Source organism: Pezoporus flaviventris, unplaced genomic scaffold, assembly GCF_033815535.1.
Source record: "Pezoporus flaviventris isolate CSIRO_AGI_PZ_B2104156 unplaced genomic scaffold, CSIRO_AGI_Pfla_v1 ptg000015l, whole genome shotgun sequence".
NCBI lineage: Eukaryota > Metazoa > Chordata > Aves > Psittaciformes > Psittacidae > Pezoporus > Pezoporus flaviventris.
The window spans coordinates 41009294-41029940 of NW_026892563.1; the positions used below are offsets into that span (position 1 = coordinate 41009294).

Consider the following 20647-nt stretch of genomic DNA (forward strand, 5'->3'; position numbering starts at 1 on the left):
GTAACAGAAAACCTGTAACAGAAATCCAACAAAAAACCCCAACCAAAAGCCAATCACAGAACTGCTCTGTTTGCAAGGAAAGCTGCATACTTGCTATTCTACCCACACATAGAACCCCTCCCATTACTCTGATGTGCAAGACTAATCCCACGGGCAGGGACACCTTCCACTAGAGCAGCTTGCTCCAAGCCCCTGTGTCCAACCTGGCCTTGAACACTGCCAGGGATGGGGCAGCCACAGCTTCTCTAGGCACCAGCGCCTCAGCACCCTCACAGGAAAGAGCTTCTGCCTAAGAGCTCATCTCATCTCCCCTCCGGCAGGTTAAAGCCATTCCCCTTGTCCCGTCCCTACAGGCCGTGTCCCAAGCCCCTCTCCGGGTTTCCTGCAGCCCCTTTAAGCACCACAAGACTTCCATGATCACACCCCGCACCCACCACGCCCAGGCACGACGAGACACAAACCCCACCGGCGCAAGGCGCGCCCGCGCATGCGCACACCCGCCCATCCGCCGCGCCTGACGCTTGTCCTGTGGCGCGGAGCGCTTGCCTCGGGGACGTGAGTGAGCGGAGGCAGAGCGGTCCGAGTCGCCGTGGCCGTCGGGGAGCGGTGAGTCCCGGGGTGCGATGGGTGCGCACCGCTCGGTGGGAGCCGGGCCCCGGGGGGGGGGGGGCACGCAGAGCCCTGCTCCTGCCTCGGCCCGTGCGGGTTTGGGAGCCGAGGGGGGCGCGGGTGTTGGAGGCCGCTTCCGGCCGTTGTCCGGCTGGCGGCGGGGTCGGTCCGCTTGCTCTTGGGCGGGAGGAAAGGGTGGCTCGTACAGTTGAGTTGCGCTTAGGTCTCACCTCTCCCGCTAGGGAAGCGTGCGGCATGCAGCGGTGTCACCAGGAAGCGCTAAAGAAGAACCGGGTGTTGCTGGCAAAGCAGCTGCTTTTAAGTGAGTTGCTGGAGCATATGATAGAGAAAGACATCATCACCGCGGAGATGGTGGAAGTTATACAGGTATGCAGGTTGTACTCGGCTACACCCGAGCCTTAACCTCGAGTTCTAGTTAAGCTCGGTGTCCTTCCTGGCAGTGGCAGCATGATAAGCTGCTTATTCTAATGTGATTACATGTGTGGAACGTGCAAAGCATGTGGGTTTTGCTTGCAACCCACGGGAGAACTGTAAGCCACTGTTTGCGATACTAATTTTGACTGGGGCTTACTAAATCGTTGGCTTGCATGCTGGAGTTGCAGCAGACTGTACTTTGTGAGTCCAGTAGTTATCTTCCAGTCCTTTGTTGTCATTTTGTGCCTCCCTATGTAGAAGTAGAAATAACACCTATTTCCCCAAGAATACTGTGAAAATAAGTAATATATTGTAAATCAGCTTATTGTGTCACCTGCCACTTAAAGAATTTGTACTTCATCTGTGTTTTCCTTAATTGCATGAAAAGCTTTGCATGATCCAGCACCCTTACTCTCACATAGCGAATGCCGTTCATACACTTTGTTAACTTATCCTGTGTAGTTGGTACTATGAAGAGAAGTCACTGGAATTATCTTGGGATTGCTCCCAGAGGCATGGTAATGCACTGAAGTGTGTGCAGGATGAAGGTAAAAGTCTTCAAAGAGAAAGCAGCCTGGAAAGGAAGTGACTGAAGGTGTATGTCAGGTGCATCTCAGGACTCAAATAAGCAATTGAGGCACTTTTTAGTTCCTTAGTAGGATTGATGGTCCTGTTGTAAAAACAGATGCTGAAAAACAGAATTATGAGCTATTTCTGGGCACTGCTGCACATGGTGTGAACCTTAGACTAATAAGGTTTTCAGAAGTAATGAAGAAATAACTTTGTGATGACTTTTGACTCACATGTGTCACATAATGTGAAATTATTCAGGGGACCTGTTAGGGGCACCTGTGCTAGGTAATTGGGAGATGCAGGCAGTCTCACCTGAAATAGCTCAGATCCCTAGTGAAGGAGGACAAAGGTGCAGCAAGACAGTGAAAAGTCATAGAATGAATCAAGATCTGTTTGTACTGGTTTTGGCTGGAATAGAGTTAATTTCTTCATAGTAGCTAGTATGGGGTTATGTTTTGGATTTGTGCTGAAAACAGTGCTGATAATACAATTTATGCTAAGTATGGGTGGTTAGTAGGGATGTTCAGTTGCTAGCCTGCGGTTAGTTACTGAAGGGGGACAGAGGGGAGGAAAAGGAAAGGAGAAAAAGGAAAAGAAAGAAAAAGCCCTCCCAAAGGTGGGATAATGCCAGAGAAAAGAGTCTTTTTGGCAAAATGGTGCTGCGACAGGGGAAGCAGACTAGAGGAATCTTCCCCTTCAGGTGTAATTCCATAAAAGGAGATGCAACAATACTTAGTAATGGATTGTCGGTAAGGAGAAAGGTATTACCAGGGGTAAGTCAGGTAAATAGCAATAGCTTAGTGGAAAAAATTATGCCTAATACAACCTACACACATAACTGAGAGCTTAAATATATATAAATAGCAATAGCAGATTGAGCAAGAGAACAAAGCGACTTGAACTACTGTTGCAGGGTATGAATCTGGACATTACAATGAAAACAAATACAGTGGGGAAGAAGGAAAGCACTGACAACTGGAATAGTAGTACTGTGAAATAAGGATAGAAATGAAGGGAACGTGCTAATAACAGTGCTATAGATACAAAGTAATGTGCATTTAAAAAAAAGATCACTTGGGTTAAAACCACTTTGTGTTGCTTTTCAATTTTCTGTGAATGTCTGTGAATTTGTAGTAGTCCTCCACTATGGCTGAAATGTGAACAAAAGTCTTGGGAGTGCCTTTAGGTAGCCTGTTCTTGAAAATGTATTGTGATGCTAATCATCAGGTACCTTAGTGGAAATAGGAGGAGACAAATGCCACCGAGGCTGATAGAGTGTAGATTTTCCTGGATATTCTAGCTGACTGGTTCTGTATAGCCTGCTGCTTCCCCAAGAAGTTAGGAAATTATTAAGGTCTGGATAAATATGTTTTAAATCATCTTGTCTTAAAAACAGTTATACTGGTCCTTTTGGTTTGATTTAAACTAAGCAGAAGAATAATGATTCTGGAAATAGGGCAAATTCACTTAAATAAACTTTTGTAATCTAAGGAAAGTGAAATAAACCAAGGAGCTCAGGGAGACCAAGGAAGGATGAAATTTCTTCAAGTGTGAGGTGCTAAACCAGTACTGAAATTTTACCACATGTAAGGAAAAGGTGAGAGGGGAGGATAGTGCAGAAAGAGCCGCTGAAGACAAAGGTAGTTTTGCAGGATGAAGAGCTCACAAGGAATATAAAAAGTAAAGAGTTTGTATGTGTATACTGGAGAAGAGCTAATAAATAGGAGCAGGTTCCTTTGATATCAAAGATGGGGAGAGAGGGTAGGCACTTAGAGGCATGAATTTAAATTAGGTTATTCAGAACGATACAAAACAATTTGATAATTTTTTTCAATTATATACACTTTGAAGAAAGAATAAAGAAAAATGTTTCACTTCTGAATGTTTGCTGACTATTGTTTAGTATAACCTGAAGTGGATGTGGAAGTTTCATAAGGAGATACCTTAATGCTGCCTTAAATACAAAAAGTGCTATATTTCTTTATTTTGGTGTTTAAGTAAACATGCCCCATCCCTGGCAGGGTTCAAGGCCAAGGCTTTGTGCAACCTGGTCGAGTGGAAGGTGTCCCTGCCCATGGCAGGGGGTTGGAACTGGACGAGCTTTAAGGTCCCTTCTCACCCAAACCATTCTATATTTCTGTGGTCCTGTGAGTCGGGAATAAGTCTGCCAAAAGCTGACTACTGTACCTACAAAGTGCAGAATCTAAACATTATGGAAATTTCTTAACTTTTCAGTAAAACTTAAAATCCAGTTCTTGAGGTCAGCTTGTGTTCTTAACTATGATTTATGGCTTAAAGTCATAGACTGTGAAGACATAAAAATTTAGATGATTAATGTTCCTAAGTGTGTTATAAAGATCTACTGGCCTGCTAGAAAGGAAGAAGTAATTAATAGGTACCTTAGAATATCAGCTGTTAATTTACTTTATTAGGTAAAATAAAATTCAGTGGGCTTACAGCAAGATACAATATATGGAGCTGGTTATCTTCTGTGGACTAATGAAGAAGTGTTACCAGGAGAAAGGGCCAAGTATTTTCATACTTCTGCAAAGGCACAGGTGAGTTATTACTGTACATACTTCTAGTCAACAGTGCTCTGAAAGTTGAGGTTCCTGTTAGAATATGAAAAGGTAGTTGCATTGTCAAGGGGAAGAGGCCATTTATGAGAAGGCTGAAAGAAAGTGGTTTGTTTACTGTAGCAAATGGAGACTGATTTATAGAAAGAAGTTTGATTAATAACGGAAAGGACAGGAGAATACTGAAGTTAAGGGATATAGTTGATAAAAAACCAAATGCTGTTAGTCATAAATTAATGTAGTAGAGTGTGCATTGTTTTTCTCTGGATCTAGGCCAAGCCTGGAAGTTTCAGCCAAAATGTGGAATTCCTCAATTTGCTGCCCAAGAGAGGTCCTAATGCATTCTCAGCATTCTGTGAAGCTCTACGAGAAACCAGACAGCAGCATCTGGAGGCAGTAATCTTGAAGACAGCATCCAGCCTGAGCCAAGGGATTGCAAGGGTACAGCAGTTCTTAAAAACTGAGACTGGTGGACTGCATTTCAGATTGGGTTTGGGTGCAAAGTGATAATTTTTTCAAATGGGGAAAAAAAAAAGGTTGTTTACAAAGGTCAGTATGGGGTTTTATTGCAAACTGAAACTTATAGTACACATAGTGAAAGAGGAGGGGAAGGAATTTGGGAGGAAGAGAGTGTCACACAGTGTCACAAGATGGCAGAGGTTGGAAGGGACCTCTGGAGATCACCTGGTCCAAGTCTCTTGCTCAGGTAGCGTCACCTTGAACAGGTTGCCCAGGGCTATGTCCAGGTGGCTTTTGAGTATCTCCAAGGTTGGAGACTCCACAACCTCTCTGGGCAACCTGCTCCAGTGTTCATCACCCTCATAGTAAAAAAACCTGTTTCCTGATGTTCAGAGGAAACCTGTGTTCCAGCTTGTGCCCATTGTCTCTTCTCCTGTCCCTGGGCACCACTGAAAAACATCTGGCTCCGTCTTCTGTATGTCCCCCTTAGAGGTACTCATATGCATTGATAAGGTCATTTTGAGCCTTCTCTTCTCCACACTAAACCCCGAAGGTCTCTCAGCTGTTCCTCATCACACTTGTGTTCCAGGCCTTTGACCAGTTCCATTGCACTTCTCTGGACCTGCTTGCAGCACCTCAGTGTCCCTCTTGTAGTGAGAGGTCCAGAGCTGAACACAGGATTCGAGGTGAAGCCTAACCAGAGCTGAGTACACGGGGATGATCACTTCCTTGCTCCTGCTGGCCACGCTATTTCTGATCTAGGCCAGGATGCTGTTGGCTGCGTGGGCACAAGCTGTTCACGTTCAGCTCTGTCAGTCAGCACCCCCAGGTCCTTTTCCATGAGCAGTTTCCAGCCACTCTTTTCCAAGCCTGAAGGGTTCCATGGGGTTTTTGTGGCTGAGATGCTGGGCCCAGCACTTTGCCTGTTGAACCTCGTACCACTGTCCACAACCCATTGATCCAGCCTATCCAGATCCCACTGCAGAGCTTTTTTGTCCATTGGCAAATCATCAGTCCCTGACTTTGTGTCATCTGCAAATGTACTGAGGATGTCCTTGGTCTCCTCATCCAGATCATCAGTGAAAATATTGAATAACACTGGCTCTAACACCAAGCCCTGAGTGATGCCACTAGTGACCAGTTGCCACCTAGATGTGATGCCGTTTACTCTTTGAGCTTGGCCATCTAGCCAGTTTCCAACCTAGTAAAGAATCCTCCTGTCCAGGCCATGAGCAGCCAATTTCTCCAGGAGAATATTGTGGGAAAATGTCAAATGTTTTACTTAAATACAAATAGACAATGTCCACAGCCTTTCCCTCATCCACCAGTTAGGTCACCGTCTCATAGAAGAAGATCAGGTTGGTCAAGAAGGACCTACCCTTCATGAATCCATGCTGCCTGGGCCTGATCCCTCTGTTTTCCTGCACGTGCTTTATGATCTTACTTGGGATCATCTGCTCTGTGACTTTTCTTGGCACTGAGCTCAGGCTGACAGGCCTGTAGTTTCCAGGGTCTTTCTTCCTGCTCTTTTTGCATAGAGTTGTCATGTTGGCCAACCTCCAGTCCCCTGGGACCTGCCCACTACACTAGGACCGCTGATAGATGATGGAGAGTGGTTTAGTGAGCTCCTCTGCCATCTCCTTCAGCACTCTTTGGTGGAACCCATCAGGTCCCATAGGCTTGTATATGTCTAAGTGGAGCAGGAGGTCTCTAACCATTTCTTCCTGAATTATGGGGACTTCAGTCAACTCCCAGTCTCTGCTATCCAGCTCAGGGTACCGGGTACTCTGAGAATGGCTGGTGTGACCATTAAAGACAGAGGCAAAGTCAGTGTTAAGTACCTCAGCCTTTTCCTCATCCTCAGTCATTAGGTTACCCCTTGTGTCCAGCAGAGGATGGTGGTTCTCCTTAGCCCTCCTTTATTGCTAATATATTTGTAAAAGTACTTTTTATCTTTGATGGCAGTGGCCAGATTTAGTTCCATCTCTGCCTTTGTGTTTCTAACTTTCTGTCTCCATAGCCTAACAACATCCTTGTACTGCTCATGAGGTGACAGTCCCTTCCTTCCACAGGTGATAGATTCTCTTAGTTTTCCTGAGTTCCAGCACTATCTGCCTGTTCATCCAGGCTGGTCTCTTCCTGGCGGGCTGACTTTCAGGACAAAGGGACCACCTGCTCCTGCACCTTAAGGATTTCATCCTTGAAGAGCATGCAGCCTTCCTGGAGCCCTTTGCCCTTCAGTAATGTTTCCTGAGGAATTCTGCCAACCAGCGTGCCGAAAAGGCCGAAGTCGGCCCTCCAGAAGTCTAAGGTGGACACTTTGCTGACCTTCTTCCTGACTTCTCCAAGGATTGAAAATTCAGTCATTTTGTGATCGCTTTGCCCAAGAGGGCCTCACCCATCACATTACCCACTGTCCTCCTGTTTGCCAACAGTAAATCTAACCAGGCATCTCCCCTAGTTGGCTCACTCACCAGATAGGTTAGGAAGCTCTAAGAACCTCCTGGACTGTTTCTTCTCTGCTGTGTTGTACTTCCAGCAGACATCTGGTAGGTTGAAGTCCCCCACGAGAGCAAGGGAAAGCGATCGTGAAACTTTTCCCAGTTGTTTGCCATGAAAATGAAACCTTGAAAGCAAACAGAAAGATGGAAATCACTGGACAAATACATTTTTGGCAAAAATGAGGAGGATATAATGACAGTGTTAAGGTTTTCAAACTGGGAACTTGGGTAGGAGTAGAGATGAGCAAAGAAGGGAAGAAACTTTGAATTGACAGAAAATGCTGTTGCTGTCTTGTTGTGATGTTTCATTTGGTGTGAGCCATCATATTTTTTAAGTGATGTATATGTGTATGTAAATGCATGTGTCTGTGTTCCATAATACCTACAGTCTTGTATTGCAGATTAAGAAATAGCTGTTTTATGCAACTCTTTTCATAGATTTATTGAATGTTTTGTAGCTTGAACACCGTTATGGATCAAATCTTCCAATCCCTATCAGTGAGTCATGTAATTCAAAGAGACCGCGCTGGATAGGTGAGTTGCACTTGACTTACTATCTGCTTGGTTTCTTAATACTCTGTTAATTTAGTTCTAGAGATAAGCTTCCCACCACTTTGTCCATCCCAGGAATGCAAACTCGGTAGTGAACTGGCTATATTATGATCAGATGCAGGAGGCAGGATTAGGCTAGAAAATGAAATGGCATATTGGAATAGAGAACCGAAGGGGTTTCTAATCAGCTTCCCTTATTCTTACAGGAAATTTTGTTGCTCAAGTAGTACATGTCAGTAAAAGTTTAGATTTTGGAAGAGTTTTGTTTAAGATTTGTAGTAAAGTTTAATTGAAATAGAAATGTGAAAAGATACCAATTTTGAGCAGTACTCCTTAACTTAGACTTCCTTCTTGACAAATAAGTTTAAGTACAAGGCCTTTCATATGTTACATGGACCCCAGTTTACATTTCTGTAGCTTTTGTCAAGTGTCAAATCAACTTTTCTTTAGCAGGAATCTGTGAGTTAGATCAGGGAACTAGTTGTTAGAATGAATCTCCTTGCTAGTTTTTATGTTGCCCCTTGTAATGCCTGGAGTATTCATGTTCCCCAGCCACAGCTTTAACTGTATGCTCATTACTAGGAGCTCTATCTGATGTTAAAAAACAAGTCTCCAAATGTTGAAGGCCTTGTTTTAATTTTTTTTCCTAATTATTTTCTATTTTATTTAGGTGCAAAAGTTGGATTGTTTCGGTTTTTTAGAGCATAGGTTCCTTTAACTAGGAAAGCTATGTAAAAGGTTGCAAAAGGATTTCAGAGGAGATCGTGAATGTCATCTGTCCCTTCTGGACAGGGGAGTGAGTGTTTTGTCAGCAAGTGGCAAATAGTTGATTATCATTCCCACTATCTGCTGTTATCCAGAGGAAAGGGTTGTTCAGAGGCAGATAAACAGAAAAAGGCATTGCACTTTATGGCAGTTAGAAACATCTGGTTTGATCATTTACACACATGTTCAGCAAAATAGAAGTCATTGTATCCAGTGGGGGAGGCCTTTTATGAAAGGAAAAGCACTCTTCTAGTTGAGTATTTCTAGCAGTGGTTTGGCTGTGAAAGAAATAACATACTGTGCAAAGCAACAGAAAGCTCACAGCTCTAATTTTAGATGAGAGTTATGTTTTCATACTCTAGAACCAAATTTGCTAGGCCTTAGATAAGGCTGACCAACATACAAGACGAAAAAGAGTTGCCAGTTAAAACTATAAAAAATAAGTATACCATTCCAGTCTTTTTTCCCTGCTGTGTTTCATTGTGTGTCTGTAGTCCCTGTTCAAACAGAATTTTTAGAGGTATGAATATTATAATACAGGAATATGTCTAAGACCACATAGATGAAAATTTGCAAGTTACTGTCCTAATGCAGAGGCTTTGTAGCTGGAGTTTTTTATTGTTATTGATATGTTTGTTTTGCACAGAACCAATGGAAAATTCTTTGGATAATGGAGATGGTCCCCTGATTCCTCAAGTGAAATACTGCACTCCCAAATTTTATCATGATCATCAGCACTTGGTAAGTAGTTGAGAGAGAAAATCTTGAGATACGAAAGATGTGAGGTGTTCGGATGTATCAACTGAACGTTTGCGACTTAAAACTGAGTCTAAATGCTTGCTTCATTGGGATGCAGATCAGTGTTGTGCTGTTTGCATCACTGAGAGGTGTTACCAGTTCTGTTTGACTTGATGTAGTTCTAGTTTACAAATGTCAAGAAGTTCTGTAACTGTACAAATCTCTGCCTCTGGTTTTTGGTGAAGAACGTTTGTGAAATGTCCTCTATTCTGTTGCTCTGTGTAAGCTGTCAGTCTTATTGCCTCATATATATTTGTTTGCATCCTCATCTCCTGTGTGATGACACACCTTGCAAATGACTGTAAGGTACTAGGACTGTGCTTCAACTAGTCACAGTCTTGGCTAGTTTAGTTGCCAGCTGTACCATGAAGAGTCTCTCCTTAATCTCAAGAACCAGATTAGGATTAGATGCTGGCTAGAACAGCCTGAACTTCTAATCTGCAGTGTTAGAAGTTATGTAGGTAGCCTAATTAGTTTTTATTTATTCAACTTGTTAAGCATAAATTGTGGTGGGATTAAGGGAAAAAAAGGATAATTAAGGATTAAGGGAAAAAGCAATCATTTTGTATAATGGGGCAGACCCTTCGCTAGGTTACACAATATATTAACACTTAACACTTCTCTCACAGGCTCTATCTGCAGCAAAGCAGATTGGGTTTGGGTTTTTTACTATTAACTTGGCTCCTTTTACAGCTGAGCCTGGATGCACCTAACCTGATATGCCCCTTTGGTATTAAATTTCACTTTCAATTCACACAAGTGTTAGTAACAGACTTGTTGTTAGAGTGGGAGGGGGGAGAGAGGGAAGTTAATTTGAGCAAACCTCTCTTAAATTAGTTCTTTCCCTTTTAACCTGCTTATATAACTTTCGGGATCAGTGATTGGCAGTTCCTTGCTGTTAGAATTGCACTCACACACTATTTTACATCTGTGTCTGCTCTCAGCAGCAATTAGGAAATGTACATTAAATTTTACATTGTGTTGTCCTAAGGTAACATGGGGATGGCAGAAATATACAGGGCTGTGCAGGAGTGAGGGTGGGAAAAGGGAAAAGAGTTAGCAAGGCCCAGTTCACAGTTTGAAATGCTGTGTGCTTCTTTGAGAAATAAGGCAAGCTAGTATCACATCTTCATAGTGGTGTTGTGGGGTCAGCAGTTGTGGAGACTTGCAACTACAGTTGTCTTTGGGACCCTTTGCAATACAAACAGTTGTTCTATAAAAAACCAAAACGCCAAAACCACCATAACAAAAAACCACAACCAAACAAAAGGAAACACCAAATAACCCCCACATACAAGCACACAGAGAAGAAAAAACACAACCTAAACAGAAACCTCAGAAATTTGACCTCTGCTGGTTTTGTGCTTCCACAATCCAGAAATCCTGCGGATCAAGCTGGTATGTAGGGATTGCTGTTCTGCTCTAACGCTTCCTTATGTAGTCAGAATTTACAAATCTTACATCTTCTTTGCAGGCGTATAAACTGATATCAGAGCCCCGAGGCTTAGCACTTATTCTCAGCAATGTCCATTTCAGCAGTGAGAAGGACTTGGAGTATCGTGCAGGGGGAGATGTGGACTGTACTTCCCTCGAGATGCTTTTCAAGCATCTTGGGTATCAAGTGACTGTCTTCCATGATCAGACTGCACAGGTAAAGTGGGTGGATCCCAATACTTCGCAACCAGTATGGATGAGAGTTTGTAGCTATTACGTAAACTTCCTAAGAGGTTCCCTTTGGTATAATAAAGCTCGAACAGGAAGATGTGAATGGTCACTTATGAATACAGAATAAGACTAAATGGGATGATGTCTGCTTGCATGCTGACAAATATGAAGAAGTTTGGAAGGCAGAGGACTTCGGATAGAAAGTACGATCAGAAAGGATGTACTACTCTAGCCTGACTCTGATGCAAGGGGCAAAAATTTCTAGGCTGCACCTGGCATGTCTGTTAAAGCCACAAATGAATAAGGTCTCCAGTTTACTCTAGATAGACTTCTCCAGTGTTCTGCTATCCTAAAGGTTAATCTTTGCAGATATTTCACCTAGTCTTTGAAAGTGTAAGTGGTGTTTTCATGTCTTTTCACTGATGGAGTCAACTGCCATCCCATTTACCAGTCTTCCAGTATCTATGCAGTTAAGTTCCACTCTTTCAGTCTTCATTTTGTTAGAGAAGTGGCTGTGTTAGGAAAATTGGTAATATTCCATTACTGACTGAATCAAGCCACTCTCTTTCCTCTAGGAATGCAATTACAGCCTTCTTCAACCTCATTCATTCTTAGTCCTTTTAAATCCCTATGAAACCAAGTGTTACAGAACCTGTTAAAGTGTGTTTTATTCAAGAAGGCATCTTTTGCAATATTATATTGCACCTGCCATGTTGTCAGAGTTCCTAAAGCTTTCCACTTTTAGTTGTTGTTGTGTTCTGATCACTAGTGTTTGAATGCCTGAAATACTGGAATATGTATCTGCTAAATTGCTCCAGTATCCCAGCCACACTCAAGTGTCGATGTAAAACCTGTATAAAAATATAAGTTGGTTTCTCTTATGTTGAATGCATATGTACCAGCTTGGATACTTGCTGCATTCCCCTGTCAGCCTAAGTGATTCTAACTTTGCAGTGTTATCCTTAGGACTCAATATTACACACAAGAATATTTTGCTGGTTTTTTTTTAATGGAACACATCTTTTGCCCTGTAAATTTGGTGTACATAGGTTTTATTTCCTAACAGGAGGACAGGACAGGATCTGTTGGAGTGGGTCCAGAGGAGAGCTACAAAGGTGATCAGAGGGCTGGAACATCTCTCCTATAAAGACAGGCTGAGAGAGCTGGGGTTGTTCATTTTGGAAAAGAAGAGGCTCTGGGGAGGCCTTAGAGCAGCTTCCAGTACCTAATAGGGCTACTTGGAGAGGCACTTCTTATAAAAACAAGTAGAGATAGGGCAAGAGGAATGGTTTTAAACTGGCAGAGGATAGATTTAGATTAGACATTAGGAAGAAATTCTTCCCTGTGAGGGTGCTGAGGCACTGGCACGAGGTTCCCAGAGAAGCTGTGGTTGCCCCATCCCTGGCAGTGTTTAAGGCCAGGTTGGATGAGGCTTGGAGCAAGCTGCTCTAGTGGAAGGTGTCCCTGCCTGTGGCAGGGGGGTTGGAACTGAATGAGCTTTAAGGCGCCTTACAACACAAGCCAGGCTATGATTTAATGACTGCTTGCGTTTTTCCCCGTATATAGCCCCAGTTTTCCTGCGCAGGTCTGGAAAGCATCAAACATGTTTGTTTCCTCTCTCTTCCAGGAGATGCAGAATGCATTGGAGAGATTCTCTAAGATGCCAGATCATCGAGATGTGGATTCCTGCATTGTAGCTTTACTTTCCCATGGTGTGGAGGGTGGGGTTTATGGCAGTGATGGCAAATTACTGCAGGTATATTGCTGTGTCCTGCTATGTTGTTGCATGTTATCTCTTTGAAAGTAATGATGGAAAGAGATAAAAAACCCAAAACTGAAATGATGAGAGACTGAGGATTCTCTATTTTAAAAAGGAGGGCTTAAAGGAGAAAAAGAACAAGGGGCTGTCTATGAGAAGTCTGTAAGATAAAGAGTGGCATAGAAGGGAAGTTACTCTATTCTCTCTTTGTACAAGTACTACATAGAGTGCATGAACTCAAACTAGTAGAGCTTGGGGGGAGGGTGGAAAAGTTATGTGATGAGTCTGGAGATAAAGGAGAAAATATCAAGAGTTAATAACAGAAATGATCAGTATCTGAAGGGGGCCTATAAGGATGCTGGGGAGGGACTCTTCATTAGGGACTGTAGTGATAGGACAAGGGGTAAAGGGTTAAAACTTAAACAGGGGAAGTTTAGATTGGATATACGGAAGAAGTTCTTTAAGGGTGGTGAAGCACTGGAATGGGTTGCCCAAAGAAGTTGTGAATGCTCCATCCCTGGCAGTGTTCAAGGCCAGGTTGGACAGAGCCTTGGGTGCCATGGTTTAGTGAGGGCTGCCCCTGCCCATGGCAGGGGGGCTGGAACTGGATGATCTTAAGGTCCTTTCCAACCCTAACTATTCTAGGGTTCTATAAATATATGGAAGCAAAATGAGACTGGGTTTGGCTCACAAAAGGCTGCAGTGAGTAATATTTATCATCTTTCTTCTTTCAGTTGCAGGAGGCCTTCCGGCTTTTTGATAATGCAAACTGTCCAAATCTCCAGAATAAGCCCAAAATGTTCTTTATTCAGGCCTGCCGGGGAGGTGAGTTCCTAAATACTAAAAGCCATGTATTTGGCATGCCATTAAGGCTCATTTTACACACATACACACCCTCACATTCAACTTGCTGTCAACTTTCCTCTTTGCTTCTCTCAGGTGTAAGTGGGACCCATATTCACCTCCCTCTGCCCTGCTGCTGCCACTGCATCTGTTGCTCTGTAAGTGTCTTTTGCTCTGCATGAGGTGTGTGCATTGACTTGCAGACCCCAGAGCACTTTAGTGATACAAAGCTCTATTATATCCCAACTCATATATTGAGGCTTTCTCTTGCTATGCCTGCAGTAGGGGGAGTGGGGCATATGGTACATCAAATTGCAGCACAGCATGGAGTGGTACACTAACACTGGAGTCTTGTCTGAGGTCCTGTCTGTCTCTTGATCCTGGATGCATTGTGTCTCTTGTTTTGTCATCTGTTGAGCTATCAGTTGGCTCCAAATGTGTGGGTTTTTTCTTTTCCTTTATTCTGTCCTGTTTTCAACTTCCAGATGCTTTAGACCCTTTTCCACATACTATCATAGAATTCTTACCTAACTATTGTGCATGATAGTTCTTGATTCTCACAGACCTGTTCTTTTTCCACTCTTTCTGTTTGCATTTTCTTTAATTCTGTTGTTTGTTTTCCCTCCTTTTGTAACTGAACACATCTGTAACGAACTACTTTTCAAATTTGCTGATGACCAAATTTGTCCTTAAACTGTTTGGACTTTTTGAGGTCACTCTGAAACTGCAGATACTCTGAAGAGGAGTTCTGTCTTAGAAAGCTTTGCTTTTTACCTTGTGAGAAGTTCTTGCTAGCGTGTATGCTTTTCCCCTTTATTTTCCCTTGTTCCTTGGAATTGTTTCCCTTCTTTTTCACTTTTAGCAGAGCTGCTTTATAGTCTGTTCTCTTGCCAGGTGGATATTCCTTTTGCCTGTTATCTATTCGCATTTAATCCCAGTGCAGAGAAAAACCTAAAGTCTACATGAAGTATTTTTACAATCAAAAATAATCACTTCAACTAAGCATTTGGGAATATTATAACGTGCACATTTACAGTATGAATTGAATATAGGTACTTTTGAATATGCAGACATGTAACATTGTGGAAATAGGTGTAGTAAGCCAGAATTTGCAGCGGACCTAATTAGTTGATCAGGTTTATTTGACCGTAATCTTATAATAATGGGTCTGTCAACGTTGGCAAATCAGACTTGGCCTTCCTATCCCCAAAAGGTTTTCAGTTGGAGTTGGAGCTCTCTATGCAAAATGCTGTAGAACTGGGATACTGCAATAGGCAAAGGGTTGAGACTTGAGTGACTGAAGGGAAAATCTTTCTTCAATTAAAAAAAGGCGGGGGGGGAGAATGCCTTTTGTAAACCTCTCTTAAATCTTGATTAATATCTGTGGGGGAAAGCTAATTACAGAGTAATTGAGCTGTCAACAGAAATGTGTATCCTTTTGTTATCCTTTGAATGTTAGCATTCAAAGGTTAGGCTAGCCAAAAGGATGTTTTTTTTCAATAGCAGAATTCAAATATATAGTGTGGGCAACTTTGTTATTAGTACTTTGTCCTTCTGTGCCATGCAAGTTAGCTGGAACCAGTTGAAACTGAATGCAAAATGCATAGGTTATTCTTTTTCCCCTAAGTTTGTGTAATAGGCCTTACCTATCTTCTATTAATGACACATTAAAAACTGTAGATGAAGAGGAGTTGTTACAGCCTGCTTGATTTCCAAAGGGCCTTTGGCAGAAGTCTCCTAAAGAATTGAATAGTCCACCTACAGTCATGGATCAAAACCCAGCAGTGACAGAAAGGAATGGGAAAGGACAAATTGCCACATTTCACTATGACGTGACATAAAATGAGGCAGTGTATATGCTTAACATCTGTGTTCAATGTAGTAGTTGATCCGGAAAAGCAAGCCATGCCGGCAGGCCGGTTAGCTCAGTTGGTTAGAGCGTGGTGCTAATAACGCCAAGGTCGCGGGTTCGATCCCCGTACGGGCCACTGTTTTTTGGCAGTGTTCAAGGCCAGGTTGGACAGAGCCTCGGGTGAGATGGTTTAATGTGAGGTGTCCCTGCCCATGGCAGGGGGGTTGGAACTGGATGATCTTAAGGTCCTTTCCAACCCTAACTATTCTGTGGTTCTACATAATGACAAATAGGTGGTTAGAGCAATTTACTGTATTTAGATCAATTGGGAAAACAGCTGTTCTGGGACCTTGAGTAAAATTTAAACAGGCTGGTTCAATCTGGGTGACGGTTACCATTGATATATACTAGGGGTTGGTATGCAGAGGAATATCTAACCCAGTGCTTTATACTTTTTAATTACGTTAGTAAGCTGACTGGAATGGTATTTGAAGACAAATGCATGAGGAAAGGAAGACATCTAATTCTGAAGCTTTAATCAGAAAGGTTTTGACTATATTACGGGATGATGACAGTGTGAATAATACAGCTTGGTTGTAAAGTTGAGTCTTATTTGAAATAACATGCACTGTGAAGAGTATATGGAATTTTTAGGAAGAATGAAAAGCACTTGGAGTTGTGTGATAAAATACGTTTAAAAAGTGTAGTTCAAAATGGAAAAATTTGCATTGCTCCCTTAAAGAGATGAAGGAACTTGATGGAAGCAATCATGAAATGTTGAGCTGTGGGGCCTTAGTTGTAGGCTATATCTGTGTGTCCCACAATCCCAGTCTGGCGTGTTTGACCCTTCCCACTGCTGCTTTCATTTTGGAGGGAAGCAACAACACTGCTGACTTATCAACTGACCCTTTCCTGTGCCATAATTATGAGATGCCACTGCCTGTAAACGGGTTAGGAATCCAAATGCATTTCTTAGGCACAATCTGGCGACAAAAACCTAGAGACATCATGAGACGAAGTGGACGCTTATGCCTCCTAAAACTAAAATCTGACCCATACTGTTAGGAAGTAGAATAATAGAATCTCATCTTGCAACAAAAGGGCAAAATTATATAAAAAACCCTGTAAAATGTAGTTTTATTTTTCATACAACATAGTTGGGCTATTAAAGTTACTACTACTACTAAGCAGTTAGTCTAGATTACAGTGGGAACTGCATCAAGTAAACAAGCAATTGAGAATATCTGCACTTGTCACAATACATACTAATGAATGCTGGAAAAGAAATGTTCTTCAGGTTTTAAACTAATCTCCATGTACTGGGGTTTTCTCTCCAGTTTGGGGTGAAATTATTGCATGTTTTATTATTGCACAACTTATGCTTTTGATTGAAGCAGAAGTTATATATTGAAAGCCTTGATTTTAATCAGGATTTAGAACTTTAGGACATTTCTAAGGTAGGTAAAAGTGGAAAATAGAAACTTCTAACTCTAGGTATTGAATCCTTCCATGCATGAAGTAGAACTATCAGGAGCTTTGCTTTCCAGTTATCCCATGATCTGCATAGGAAAGGAGAGGGGAGAAAAAAATAATCAGCATGTGGACTAATAGTCAAATTAGGTTCAGCAGCTTATGGTATCTACATTAGTTTGTGCAGGAGAACTTGCAGATGAATTTTGAGGACAGCTAAAACCACTTAAAGTCATGTAAAAGCTTTCGGCTTGGCAGCAGTTGTGGCATTGGTGACCAGAGCTCCAAACAAAGGAAGAACAAGAAAACTACCTCCAGTAAATACAGATAATTCCTTCTTTTTCTTTTCTTTTCCTTCTGTCCCACTCCCTCTTTGTTTATTTGCCCCCTCAGATGAAACAGACCGGGGAGTGGATCAGCAAGATGGGAAAGAATGGTCAGATTCCCCAGGCTGTGAGGAAAGCGATGCAAACAAGGAAGAAAATCTCAAGCTGCGTCTGCCTACCTGCTCCGATATGATCTGTGGATATGCTTGTCTGAAAGGTACTGCAGGGAGACCCTAATAGTTAAGGCAGAAGGAGGTTTTACGTGTCTGCGTTCCCCAGAAACTTCATCATACACAGTTTCTTCTTAGGCACTGCAGCCATGCGAAACACCAAGCGTGGATCCTGGTATGTTGAGGCTCTCACCTCTGTGTTTGCAGAGGACTCTCGAGACACTCACGTGGCTGACATGTTGGTGAAGGTGAGCAGGAGTGTCTTTCCTCTCCCGCACTTACCTTGTATCTGAAGAGCCCTCCAGTGCTTCACATTGGTAGGATTAATCTACTATTAAAGCAATTGTTCTTGCCTTGTTTATAGCAAAATTATTGCTTTTTCTGCTGTTTAGTTATATGCAGTTCCACGGCAGTTTAACCAAAGTAAAAATGCTTTTTCTTTGACTTTGTCCATTCCTTGTGCAGTCACATGGTGAACTTAAGAGAAGAATTAATCTGCCAAGAATTACTTTCCTTCTATAGAAATAGCTGTTCTTTCAGGTAGAGTCATTCATTGAACTGGCTCACCACATAACCGCACAATCACATGAGGTAAAGAAAAGGTAAGAAAATGGGGGTAGAGGGAGTGAAGACAGCAGTGTGAGGAACTTGAGCTGCTGTGGAACTGCACCCAAGTTCATTATCCTTATAATTTAGAAAGACAATACATAAGGGACTACTTCCCTTAGAATAATCTACCAGCATAGAAAACAATGAAGTTTTTCTTCCTTGTCTTAATCCTCCTGGTGTTTTGTTCTCACATCCAGGTGAACAGGCACATCAAGCAACGAGAAGGTTATGCCCCAGGCACAGAATTCCACCGCTGCAAAGAAATGTCAGAATACTGCAGCACGCTCTGCCAGGACCTTTACCTGTTCCCTGGTTATCTGCCAGGAAAATAACCCTGCCAGCTCTGTGCAAGGGAGAACTGCCAAAGCTGGACTTGGAGTATGGATGTCCACGCTTTCATTTTTCAGGCTGTGACATGAGATGCACAAGCAGGGAGTGATGGTTTATATCTGGCCAGTCCGATTCTTGATGTCTTTAAATAGTCTGGCAACTCACTAATCTGATTCAGTTCAGGGTTTAAAATTCTTACATCCTGACTTAATCCATATGTATAGAAGTTGATGGAAAGAGGATCAGCACTGGAACTGGGAAGAAGTGGGAACATCCTTTGGAAGGAGACATCAAGGACATTTCTAAGAAAAGTGAATGTGAAAAGGGAAACAGACTATTCATACAATTTTTTAAAAGTTAAGCCTTTCTGAAAGGAAAATTATTCATAAAATGCTACTTATTTTATGCTTCTATTTTAAAAGTTTTAAGTACTTTCTGTATGGTTCTTCATGCAGGACAGTCAGCTCCTATGGGCGTTAGAAGAGGGCTCCCTTGTGAAGGAGACTTCTTCCCCTCTCTAAAATAGAAGGTTGTTGTTTTCAGTACTTGACACTTTCCTATCATCTTGATAACTTAAAAGCCTGGTTTTGCACATTCCTTCTGTAGCCAAGTAATCAGAAGAAATGCAAGACATCCCAAGTTATCAACGAAACAGGTCGAGTTCTAGGGTTTCTCATACAGACAAGTAAGCCTCCATAAACTGCCCCAGAAATAGTTCTGAATCTAGAAATTCTAGGTTAGCTCCCCTTAGTCCCAAAAGTGAGCAACTGCATGGAATATTGCTTTTAAGGAATTTGTTTGCCATTGTACCTGTGTATCATAAAAGGCAGAACATTCAATCCGCCAGCTTCTCAGGACACTATGAATTGCACTGTACCACTGGATCCCTGAAACCTGACAGCTTTGTATAAAAGGATCTTTTGTCTTTTGTTTAATTAACAAAAGTATTCAAGGCAGCTCTTTACAGTCTTAAGCGTGTTACTTGGACTATTTATCACTGCAGTTTGTTTCCCTTTGAAATGAAAGGGAAGAATTTCATGTTACTACCCTGTTACGTGGTTTCTTTCTTCAGCCATGATCATTTGAAGCTGTGGTTTAGCTGATGCTGTTTGCAAAGTGTCATTTCAAATCCTCAGTGAGAAATAAGGCATAATCCATCACTTTTGGAAATTTCCTACACGGTCTCTTCATGCGTGTCTCTTGCTTGTGTCTGGTTGCAGTTACTCCTGTGTGATGCGATGTGGGAGGTGGGCATTGTGCTCTTCTTGGGGTAGAGCCTAAATCCGGATGTACTGGGTTGCATATGAACTACGGTCTGTGTTCACCTGAGTCTCGATCTCTGTTTTGTAGCAGCAAGTTGGCATTGTTTCTGCCTTACTCCTCTTATGTTAAGTGTGGCTTTTAAAATGCTTTTTAAGGATAGAGTCATGAATAGGAAGCACAAAGGGATATGGAGGGAGGCTGGAAAACTAGGCATGTACTGTTTTATTGTTTTGCTGAGGCAAATGAAGACTATTATGTCCTCCAGCTGCCAAAGGTGCAGCATCTTGCGCTTACCTTACACACAATGTGATAAACAGAACAAGGATCATACTTGCCAATTGGTGCCTTACTCTGAAGTTAAGATGCTGGTTTAGGGGCCATTGTACCTCCGTGGAGTATAAAACCCACTTTCTTCCCGAGTGCTCCCTCTTTGAAATGGTGCAATATTTTACAGATAGGTGTATGAATGAAGTAGTCCTCTCTGATGGATTAGATTTCTGTAGGATTGCATCAAGTTGCGTTATCACTGCCACTTTCATATATTCTTTTTGTATACTTGTATTTTACTGCCTTGAGGTGTCAAAATAAAGAATTCTTGTTTGATTAACCTGTATCTTCCGTTTGGAGAGCTATACCTTGTGCAGAAATGCAGTTTCTATGTAAAGAGAATTTTGCATGATTTCTTGAGGTAGTACTTCCAAGAAGTGCTTTTGAACTCAAGGTGAAAGCCCAGAAGCTTGCTACTTTCTGACTGCAACTTGTATGGCCTGCTTGTAAGTAAGCTCTTTGTCTTTGAGAGCAACCAAGTGAGAGGCTGATGTTGTGTTTCAGCACTGAGATATTTAGATTGGGAAAGCTGTGGGCTTGGTATTCTTAAAGGAAGAGTTGGTGCCAAAATGAAGGGTTCCTGAAAAAAAGGACTCTTGGAAGGAGGATGCGCCTGGGAAAGAAGGTCAAGATACCAGCTAGAGGAAAGATCCTGGAAGTAGCAAAAGATCCAGGGGATCAGAGAGCTGCATGGAAACAAAAGCTAGGGGATGCCCAGAGGTGTTGGCGTGTAATGCCCATGACTGGGAGCAGAACCAACACAAC

At 42.3% G+C, this 20647-nt stretch overlaps 1 protein-coding gene and 1 non-coding gene across 6 annotated transcripts; both read left to right on the forward strand.

Moving 5' to 3' along the window:
* Positions 1 to 774: 774 nt before the first annotated feature.
* Positions 775 to 20162, forward strand: CASP2 (caspase 2). Of its 5 annotated transcripts, none has more exons than XR_009743524.1 (10): positions 775 to 996; positions 4467 to 4634; positions 7612 to 7687; positions 9117 to 9211; positions 10743 to 10919; positions 12561 to 12689; positions 13427 to 13517; positions 13632 to 13693; positions 17251 to 17601; positions 18160 to 18198. XR_009743524.1 is itself a non-coding variant. In XM_061454295.1 (10 exons), the coding sequence occupies exons 1-10, from the start codon at positions 865 to 867 to the stop codon at positions 18292 to 18294; spliced, it is 1263 nt and encodes a 420-aa protein (XP_061310279.1). In that variant the 5' UTR covers positions 775 to 864; the 3' UTR covers positions 18295 to 20162. The 5 variants fall into 5 exon arrangements, 4 of the variants coding, with proteins under 4 accessions (XP_061310279.1, XP_061310282.1, XP_061310281.1 ...); XM_061454295.1 differs by lacking the exon at positions 13632 to 13693 and having other exon boundaries at positions 17251 to 17400; positions 17492 to 17601; positions 18160 to 20162; XM_061454298.1 differs by having other exon boundaries at positions 17251 to 17400; positions 18160 to 18286.
* On the forward strand, positions 15450 to 15523 carry TRNAI-AAU (transfer RNA isoleucine (anticodon AAU)). The gene has a single exon. It is a non-coding gene; the product is annotated as a tRNA-Ile (tRNA).
* Positions 20163 to 20647: the final 485 nt, after the last annotated feature.

Excerpts from the sequence above, each read along its gene's own strand:
- CASP2 (XM_061454295.1), top strand. The coding sequence starts at position 865 with ATGCAGCGGTGTCACCAGGAAGCGCTAAAGAAGAACCGGGTGTTGCTG. Across the intron at positions 7,688-9,116 it reads AAAGAGACCGCGCTGGATAG|AACCAATGGAAAATTCTTTG; the intron begins GTGAGTTGCACT and ends TGTTTTGCACAG. Across the intron at positions 9,212-10,742 it reads ATCATGATCATCAGCACTTG|GCGTATAAACTGATATCAGA; the intron begins GTAAGTAGTTGA and ends TCTTCTTTGCAG.